A 10,913-nucleotide genomic window follows, 5' to 3' on the forward strand; every position below is an offset into this window, starting at 1 on the left:
AGTTGTAGAAACGTGCCTTATCTTTCCAACCCAACTTGAATCACCTCGATCCAATGTCTGAAGCTCAAGTTATGATTATTTTACCAACGGCTGCTTCTTGCTTGAGGCAGTCACTATTTTTGACTTTTCAACATTATTTTCCTCCACTTGCTCCACTTGTAATAAATTGGAAATACATGTGAAATACATCAAATAGATACTCTTTCAAATGTATAATACTGATGCTGCCATGTATGTAAATATGTATTTCAATTAATTACATTTTTAACCATGTATTTATGGAAATTGAATTTACGGCATGAGAATTGGAATTAGAGACTAACATTAGCGTTTTTAAACAAAGTGAATGTAAAATGCCTTGTAAATTATATATCTTGAAGCAATTTTAGATGCTAATCAGTCTCAAAAACAAACAACTTGACCATTGGAGTTGAAGCTTCTGCTAGCTCCTTCCAGCAGTCGCGTATGTGCTCTCTCTAACTGGAGAAGTCAGTCCATCTCTCAAAATGTTGGCAAATTTGGACCCCAAAATGAGGATTATTCAAAATCGGCTGTTTAAATCACTAGGGAAAGTGAAATTCAGCGGACGGTGGAGGTAGAAAATGCAGCAGCGAGGGTTAGAAATGATCACACTCGAATTGAGGTGGAGCCTAACTTGAAACCAATTCAAAATGAGCAAGAGCAAGCAGAAAATGATCCTTAAAACAAACAAACCGAAGTCGAACCACAAGATAAAATATTGGCTGCCTCAAGTGTGGAAAATATATATTAATGGCTCTACCTCAATTTCAAACGTGTGTAAATATCTCTGGCAACCTCAAAGTGTGTGCAAAAAAATATAAATTTGGCTGCCTCTAAATTCTTCTCTGCCTGTACGCATATATCTCTCCAAAACAATAACCTAGTAGCCACAATAGTTAAGAAAAATGACTCTAAAAGGAAGTCTTAGCTCTCTAGCCTCCTGCGTGACTGTATACATAATACAACTCTACAGCCACAATATTTGACTCCAATTCAAAGCCTTTAATGCAATATTACCCATCAAGTCCTCAATCTTTTAATATAATAAATTTCAGTCCTTGAGCACATTTATATTTGCAATCCATGTATATTCTTTGGTTCAATTTAAGTCTTTCACTTTCCAAAGTATAAAATTTGATCTCTGAACTTTGCTTCCAATAGCCGATTTAGTCCTCGTACTTTGGATTTTGTCATTTTTTGCCCTTTTTTGCGTCATTCCTTCAATTCATTTTCCTTTATAAAATTTCACCTATTAAATATAAAAGTAGGGTTGGGCAAATCTCCCGAACCGAACCTGACGATTCTTGTCAAATTAAATGCCCGAACGGGTATCTGAATTGAGAAACCGAATATTTCTAATCTTTTTTTTATATATATTGAGTAAATCAAATTATTTTAATTTTAATTTTTCTAAACAAATTAACAAATTAACGATTTCTAAATCCAGATTTTTGGCCCAATAATTTGTTTCATTTCTAATTTTTTAATTTTTGGCTCAATTACCCATTTTATTGTTTCATTTCTTACCCAAATAAGATCAAATCCACTAAATAATTCTAAACAGCCACACTAAAGTGCATAACGTTATCTCGACTCTCGTAGCATCGCTAATATTCCAAAACCTATACAATCGTTGGTCGACATTGTGACCTCCGATCGAAACTGTGACCTCCGTCGACCGAAACTTTGATCGTAACGATCATTTGAATAAGGTAGTTTACTAGTTTCTGACATTCCAAAATCATTGAATGTATCATTAGTTGTATTTATATAATGTTGTTATAAATGTTAAAAAATTTAATTATAATACAGAACCGAACGGAACCGGACGGAATCGAATCCGAACGGTTCCATAATTATATTTGGACCCGACGGTTCCATTTACTAGATACCCGAAAAGTTTGGTTTGGTTCGATTCTCTTTATAACCGAACCGAATCGACCCGCGCCCACCCCTATATAAAAGACAAAAATTTAGGATATAATTTGTCAAAAGAACCATCAAATATCACTATTTAAGGTACCGAATAAATATATAAAATACACTTATCAAATACTCTCAAACTTAAACATTTGCTTGTCCTCAAACAAAACTATAGCCTAAATAATAACCAACACAAGCATACAAAAATATTTGGTTGGACAACTTAGCTTTTTACCACAAGAGTTGAGAACACGACTTTTTACCAGAAGTGCGTTGCATAGATCAAAAGTCATTATTCTAAACGTAAAAGTTCCATAAAGGCATGTGAATATTGTTTTCCCTTGGTCTTCTAGAGCAATAACTATCTAATTGTACCCTGAATATCCATCCAGAAAGCAGTAATGAGAATGACCTGCCAACCTCTTCAACATTCGATCAATGAATGGTAATGGAAAATGGTCATTTCTAATAGCATTGTTTAGCTTACTGTAATCTATACATACTCTTCACCCTGTCACTAATCGTGTTGGTATTAGCTCGTTGTTCTCGTTCTTCACTATATTTTCACCCTTTTTAGGCACAACATGTACTGGGACTCACCCATGAACTATCAGATATGTGATAAATTATTCTTGCATCCAACAATTTCAGCACTTCTTTTCGTACTACTTCTTTCAATGTTGATGGCTTTGACCCGCCCTCCATTAAAATTTTGTGCACGCAAAGAGTTGAACTGATCCCTCTGATGTCAGTTATTGTTCATCTAATTGTCGTTTTGTGCTACCTGAGTACCTCCAACAATTTATTCTCCTCTTCCCTTGTCATATCATTCACGATGATTACTGAAAGTGTTGTAAGTCTCCCAAATATGTGTAACGGATATGTGAAGGCAAGAGCTTTAGTTCAAGAGTGGGTGTTTTTTTCCACCGAGGGTACCGGGGGTGAAGTGTTGTCACCAAGAGGTTCATACTGTCAATATCTCCTTCCTATTGGTTACTCGATCAAGTTGACAACACATTCAATTTTTTCTACACTTGTTACTTCCGATTATACAATTTCTACTTCACAAAGAATTGTTTGATGCTCTGTCTCAAATATATCTGCCACCAACTCTTCAAGAACATCTACTTGGCAATAGGTGTCTGAAGTCAATGGATGTTTCATCGCTTTGAACATATTGAATATGACTTGCTCATTGTTCAGCCGAAAAATCATCTTTCCATTGTAAACGTCAATCAGCGCTCTTCCGGTCGTCTTCCCAAAATTAGAGGGATGTTTGAATTCTCCTCCATGTCCAAAATGATGAAGTCAGCTGAAAAAATGAATTTATCAACTTTGACTAGCACATCTTCAATAATTTCCTTTAGTCGTTTGATCGATCTGTCAGCTAGTTGTAAAGAGATGGTTGTAGGTTTTCCTTCTCCTAATCCAAAAGACCTGTAAACAAATAAAGGGAATTGGTGGTACATAAGCTTTCACGGGGCTTGGTGCTTTAACTGTGGATGCTTCTTTCCTTTCATCTTTCTCGTTAGTTAGTGGTTCAGACTCTCCTTCTTTCTTAGCCTCTTCAACCATTACTTCTTTATCTTTTCTCTCTAGTCTCTTCACATATATCTCTGGAAGTTGTACCTCACTTCTGGTTGTAATAGCTTGCACTTGCTTTTTTGGATTAACCATTGTGTTGCTTGTCAATGTCCCTTGTGGGTGTTCTGCAAACTGTTGAACTATCTGTCCAATTTGAGTTTCTAGTTTGTTGATGGATGCTTGCTAATTCTGAAAGTTAGTATCAATCTGCTAGAACACCTTGTCTATCTTTTGCATGATTGGTTGAACATCTCCTCCAAACTTGGTTTTTTATCATGTTGGGCATTGTTTGAACTGTTCCATTGCTGATTATTCGACCATCTGAAGTTTGGGTGTTGCCTCCATCCTGGGTTATGTGTTTTTGAAAAGGGATTAAAATTTCGAGAGCCATTTTGAATGAAATTGACTTATTCCTCCGAAAATCCCATAGATGTACAGTTTTCTGTCAGATGATTAGCCCCGCAGTTTTTGTATGATGGACTGGCCATCACTACATGTGATCCTTTTGTTTGTGACTTCACCAATAACTCAAACCTGTTTTGTCAATGCTGTTTTTTGAGCGTTGGTAGATGTTATGCTGTCTAATTCATATATTCCTGCTGCTTTTGGAGGTACATTCTTTCTTATGAAAACATGGAATGAGTAGTAGCAATCAACTCAAACAGATCCGTACATTGTTGCACTGATTTTCCTACGATCGATCCTTCTGTAGAGGAATCCACTTGAGATTTGGACAGTGGTAAAAGACCTGTGTAGAAATACTGCACTTAATTTCCAATAGTGATCCCATGATTTGAAAACTTCCTCAACAACTCCTTAAATCTGTTCCATGCCTCGTTATAACTCGCCCCATCTCTCCGTTGAAAGGTTTAAATTTTCAGTCTGATTTTTGCTACCTTAACTGGTGGAAAAGAACTTATTGCAGAATTTTCTGGTCAGTCCCTTCCATGTGGTAATACTTCCATCAAGTTCAGAATCCAGCAATTTCAATGCTGCATCTCTTAGTGTATATGAGAATAATCGCAACTTGATGGCATCTTCATTAACCCCGGGAGCATGACAATTCTGAAAATTTCTAAGAAATTTGGAGATATGTGTGTTTGGATTCTCATGAGATAACCCATAGAATTGCAAATTGTTGCTCATCAAATCAATCCAGTCAGCTCTTATCTGGAAGTTGTTTACCCCAAAATCTGGATATACGATACTGGACTATGCAGGTGCTGTTATAAGCGTTAAAAACGTAGACACTAGCAAGTCCCCTTCATTTGCTACTCTTTGCTTTTGTTGTTGATCTCTCGCGGCCATTTGTCCAATTGGCTGTATAGGGATATGGTTGTTTAGATTGTCACCCATTTAATGTTGCTGTTTTTGTTTGTGTTCCTTGCATCTTTGTCTGAAGGTACGTTTTATTTTCGAATCAAACGGTTCAAAATCATCGCTTTGAGTACGTAGCATACAACGAACCCTTTTTTTTTTTGTAAATAAAAGAAAATAAACAAATCAAATATCAATTAAAAATAAAATAAATCAAGACTAAAAGTAATAGTCCTCGACAACGGCGTCAAAATTTTATTGTCGATTTTATCTCGCAAGTGAACGGATCATAACAAGTAGTAAAGTTGATTTTTTGAGTCCGGATTACCGTTCCCTTGATGACTATATTTTAGTACTCAATTTATTATTCCTAACGTATATTTGATGAAAATAAACAAAACAAAAAATGATTGAATGTGATTTTTAAATATAACTACTAAAAATTTCGTGCAATAGAAAATGAGTGAGAATTCAAATAATGAATGACTATTAAGGCGGAACAAATTCACTTATTGGTCACCTTTACTTCTAATATCAAGATTCATAAAATTAAAGTAGTGTTATGTCAAATTTTTCTATGGTTTCAATTTATCCCTCTTGAGTTCTCATTGAACCTATTTAAATAATTCAACTTCGTATCTCTATACTAATCAACATTATTTAAACAAAATAATAGTTCGAAGAATTCCTATGGGACGGCAGCAATTAATATAGACATCTCTACATGTTATATTAATATACCGAATTTTAATATATAGTTTAAACATGAATTCGCATCTCTACGTAATTAATGTTCATGAAATCATTAAATAATTGGCCAGAAAATTCAAAGCATGGAAAACATAATTAAAATCCACACAAAATATAAAAGAACAAAGAATCTCAAATAAAAGAAATAACTATTTCAAACAGGTTACATTGTTCGTCCTAAAATTAATTTTAACTATGCATATTAATGAAAGAAAAATAAAAAAATTTAAGGAATTCATCACCCGATTAATTGACGGAACGTGAATAATTTGCTAAAAGTGAATCTGTCGATTTTCCGCGTGTTGCCGTCTTTGCCGTGTTTATACGCTGCCGCAATTTTCTTGAGTATTAATCTTTGAATGCAACAGCAGCCGGTAGTCCCCAAACAGTCGCAATTTTTTGTGTCTTTCTCTCCATTAACGACAATTGGAAACGTCTGTCTATGAAATATTGGCTGCCTCAAGTGTGTGGAAATATATATTAATGGCTCTACCTCAATTGCCAACGTGTGTGTCAATATCTCTGGTAGCGTCAAAGTGTGTGCAAAAAATTATAATTTGGCTGCCTCTAAATTCTTCTTTGCCTGTACATATATATCTCTCTCCAAAATAATAACCTAGTAGCCACAATAGTTGACAAAGAAAAAGGACTCTAAAAGGGACTCTCAGCTCTCCAGCCTCCGGCATGAATGTATATACAATACAACTCTTCAGCGACATTATTTGACTCCAATTCAAAGCCTCTAATGCAATATTACCCATCAAATTCTCAATCTTTTAATATAATAAATTTTAGTCATTGAGCACTTTTATTCTTGCAATCCATGTACTCTTTGATTCAATTCAAGTCTTTCAATTTCCAAAGTATAAAATTTGATCTCTGAACTTTGCTTCCAATAGCTGATTTAATCCTCATACTTTGGATTTTGTTATTTTTCGCCCGTTTTTTGTTTCGTTCCTTCAATACTTTTTCCTTTATAAAATTTCACTTATTAAACATAAAAGACAAAAATTTAAGATATAATTTGTCAAAAGAATCATCAAATATCACTATTTAAGATACCGAATAAGTGTATCAAATACACTTATCAAATACCCCCAAATTTAAACAATTGTTTGTTCTCAAACCAAAATATAACCTAAATAATGACCAATACACCAGTATGCAAAAATATTTGATTGGACAACTTAGCTTTTTACCACAAAAAATATTGAAATTACTGCTCTACATAATTACTAATTAGTGAGAGATCAAGAAATGTTAGTTGTTGACGACCAATGTGGTCAATAGTTGCAACTCCATGTAATCTCCTTCATACACTACTCAACACAACAGTTAGTCACTCTTGGCCTTTTTCAGTGAGGGTGATGTGAAGTGTGGATCCCATTGATTTGCTTAGCTGGTTGTCATGTTGGCAGATTGTTTGGAGCATCTTGATGACATTGGGTCACATCTGTGCTAAAACTGAAAGAAATAAATGGCATTGTTAGATCAGTTTAGTATTGCAACGCCGTCTAGGGGCGGGGCAGTGGGGGCCCTCAATATTGTGGTTCAACCTTTTTTTTAAGTTTTTTTTAGTATTGCAATGCCGTACTCAAATGATATAATTTTGAAATTATTGATGAAGTCTTATTGAAGTGTTGTACACAAATAACTTGACTAATTTTGTGTTTCTTCTTCTAGTCAACGTGAAGCCAAAAAAGACACATTCAAACTCACTTTGAAACTCAATCTTCTAGCCAAAATATAGTTCTTGTTAATTAAATGTACTTCGAATTCGAAATCAACTTGCAAAGTTAGCTATTTGTTATTATCCTAAACCTCGTACATGATTTGGATTTCTAATTAGATTCTTCATGGCATGTAATAGGTTTTTTTCTTTTGATGTTGACTATGTGGGATAATTTTGTGAAGAAGGAATGTAGTTTCATGTCTGATGACCTAAATAAGAAATCGATCATCGTTGGGAACCATCTAAAAGTATCATTGTTTAACGGCAAAAGCTAAGTATAGAAAAATACTGCTATTGATTGAGATATAATTGCTAAGGAACTCATGGATATAAATAAAAAATTCTTAGCACCTTGTCCACTTACGATGTATGTTCAAATTTAAAAGTAATAAGTTTTAAAATAAACAAATTTTTTAACTAATCAAATTTAAGGTATGTTTGAACTCCATTTTTTGAGAGAATGAATTTTTTAATAATAATTTTTGGAAGAATGTGTGAACAAAAAGTAGGGAAAAAAATTGAATTTATGTGAAATTATTTTATTCAAAGTATGTCGACTTGAAAATGAATTTTTAAAAAATGGCTTCGGATGTGGGCTTAATTATATCATCTCTCCCATAGGTAAATTGGGCTGGTATCAACCCAACTATATGGGCCCTAGATTTGGGCCTATATCACCGTCTATATTCGCAGACTTGATCGAGACCGTATAGTCCTGTCACACTTTAATCGAACGGCTGCAATACGAGACCTCACACAACTTAACGTAAACCACTGAATATTTTCACAAAGACCAAAAGACGTATATATGGTCTCACGCGCTCTCATGTCGCGCCGATTTCACTCCTGCCAAACCAGAAATCCCAAACAAGATACGCTCTCCTCTTCAAACCAACAATGGCTACCCAATAAATTCTGAAGAAAAATTTCAAAATTTTCTATCAGTAACAATGGAGTCCGAGCTAAAAACCCTAGCTCCAACCCCGTCTGGGTCTCTATCCGAATCCACCATGCCCATCGACGATGACCGCCCGCTCCTTAAATCCGATCCGAACACTCCCCAAATCCAATCTCAAGTGTGCAATCCTAATATTGAAGAGATGGAGAAGAAGTATGCGGCTTATGTGAGGCACGATGTGTACGGGACAATGGGACGGGGGGAGCTGCCTTGGCCCGAGAAATTGTTACTTGCGCTCGGCCTGATTTTATTGGTTCCGATTAGAGCAGTGGCTTCGATGAGTATATTAGTAATTTATTATATAATTTGTAGGCTTTGCACAGTGTTAAAGGCTCCCAACAGGGAGGATGAGCAGGAGGATTATGCGCACATGGGCGGGTGGAGGAGGGCGGTGATTGTGCAGACTGGGAAGTTTTTATCGAGAGGTTTGCTGTTTGTTTTTGGCTTCTATTGGATTCGGAAAACAATTAGGAGTAATGATGCTGAGGGGAAGGTGAACAATGAGGTAAGCTTTGCTGCGATTTCAGCTCTGGATTTGATTAGATGTTATGATCCATGTGTTATAGTTCAAGTTTAATTTTTGGGCTTAAGTTTTTATAGAATCGTGTGTTTAGCATGTAATATTACTCTTCACATTGTGGGATTTCATTTTCGCATAGTGTCATTTACGAGAAGTGTAGGTGGAGGAGAATGTAAGTTGCTTGAATTGGTGAATTATTGTTGTTGAGGAAAAGATGAATGTCAATCACATCCGAAAGTATCCAATCTCATTTTATTGTCCAACACTAAGAAGAATTGACAGAACTTACAAGTTTTCTTTCTGTTGTTTTTTTAAGTTAGATTACTCAACAAATAGTTCATCTGTTTATGCTTGTGTGATCATATAAGTTTTTTCTTTATTTGCTTGAGATATTGTATATTTAAGATGATTGCAGTGTCATGGGTGACCTAATTGTATGCATATATTATGCTTCTCGATGAATAAGCCTATCTGCTGTGATGACTTGACTCTGTATGTGTGTGCACCACAGTAGACTACTGCATATTATCTACCTGTCGAGTTGCTAAAAAATGATCTAGATCAGTGAATGGTTCATCAAGATTTGGTTTGCAAGGACTTAAATAACTGGCAATTGTGTTTGTTTCTGATTGTTCTTTGGCTCATTTTGCCTAACTTTTCAGAACGAGTCTATGGATCAATCTGAAGATATGGAAAGACCTGGGGCTATTGTGTCAAATCATGTATCTTATTTAGATATATTGTACCACATGTCATCTTCTTTCCCAAGCTTCGTTGCCAAGGTTAGTAAACTCTTTAACTTATTATGGCCTGCACATGCTGTTAAGACATCTATTCATAGCCGTCGTTTTTCGACTTTCGACTGATGCCTTTCTCCTCTAACTTTGGTGATTGTGCTTCTTGATATTGTTGCTGAAGAGATCAGTGGCAAAACTTCCTCTCGTTGGTCTCATCAGGTTTGTTCACTTCACATTTATTGAAGAAATTTTATGTGATGGAAGCTCATAAATGGATAATTCTTTTCATGGTCATTTCATTCCGATGCATATTTTTTCAAAAAAAAGGACTAGAAAATTCAAAACCAGTTCTATAACTTTCCCTTTTGAGTTTGTAGACACGAATTGAATATAAAACAGATGATGCCTGATATTGCGTTCTCTGACAGGTTTCTTGAATCTAAATTTTAGGTTTACATAATAACTGATGTTTCTGTATGCTGCCTGCTATGCATGATTTTCGTGTGAATGACTTCTCTGTCAAGCAAAAAGGGATTGCAAAGTGCCAAACCTTGTGCCAGAGGTGGATTATTGTGGTTTCCTGATTATCTTTTAGGTATATTTTAGGTATTTACGGAAAGACCATACATTATGGTCCGGAATTGACTGTGGGTACTGGGTTCAATGTTATCCAATTTGTCATTATATTTTTATTAGCAGCATACTCTCCAGTTGTTCGCTAAAAACGTAACCTTTTCCCTTGAAGTATGTGACGGATGTAATTTATTGTGTAAACCAATCATTTGGCAAATGGCCTTAATCTATTAATATTTGTCTTATTACAGCAAGTGCCTTGGTTGTATCTATGTACAGCGGGAGTCAAAATCATCCAACTTCAAGGGAGTCTCAGGTATTTTTTTTTCCCTTTTCCAGTTTTCTGGTCATTTTAGCCCCTGTTTGACAACCTTTAAAATTTTAAATTGTTTGCTATAGTATCGTTCTTCACCACACATTCATACAATAAAATATTCTACACACAAACCAATAAAGTTTCGTTATTTTTTTACCACTCATTCTTCCAAAAAATACTATTCAAAACTCTTTAATTCATAAAATAATGGGTGACAAATAGGGCCTTATTAATCCAGAAGTTAATGGTTTGGCCAAAAATGGATAATGTGGAAATTTCCAAGACAAAATAGTACTACTTGGGTGGTATATTCTTTCTGAACGACACAAACAAGGAAAGACATAATTTCAGGCATGATGATGTTGTTTGGAGTTATATTGATGTGATACCGGGTAAAACAGTGGGTCTCTTGTACATATTAATAGCAGAACATATGAATGCCAAAACTTGTCGGTTGATTCAGGAGTCTTCGTAGCAGAAAA

The 10,913-nt window shown here is 35.2% G+C and overlaps 1 protein-coding gene across 1 annotated transcript in view; it reads left to right on the top strand.

Annotated features, from left to right (window-relative positions):
* The first annotated feature begins 8,140 nt into the window (after window positions 1-8,140).
* LOC111393870 (lysophospholipid acyltransferase LPEAT1) overlaps window positions 8,141-10,913 on the top strand; it is a 5,773-nt gene continuing 3,000 nt past the window's right edge. The window contains exons 1-4 of the mRNA XM_023019626.1: window positions 8,141-8,790; window positions 9,468-9,587; window positions 9,724-9,761; window positions 10,367-10,453. Coding sequence (XP_022875394.1) covers window positions 8,278-8,790; window positions 9,468-9,587; window positions 9,724-9,761; window positions 10,367-10,453 — 758 coding nt within the window. The 5' untranslated portion in view covers window positions 8,141-8,277. The remainder of the gene's footprint in view (window positions 8,791-9,467; window positions 9,588-9,723; window positions 9,762-10,366; window positions 10,454-10,913) is intronic.

Source organism: Olea europaea, chromosome 4, assembly GCF_002742605.1.
Source record: "Olea europaea var. sylvestris chromosome 4, O_europaea_v1, whole genome shotgun sequence".
In the NCBI taxonomy this organism is placed as follows: domain Eukaryota; kingdom Viridiplantae; phylum Streptophyta; class Magnoliopsida; order Lamiales; family Oleaceae; genus Olea; species Olea europaea.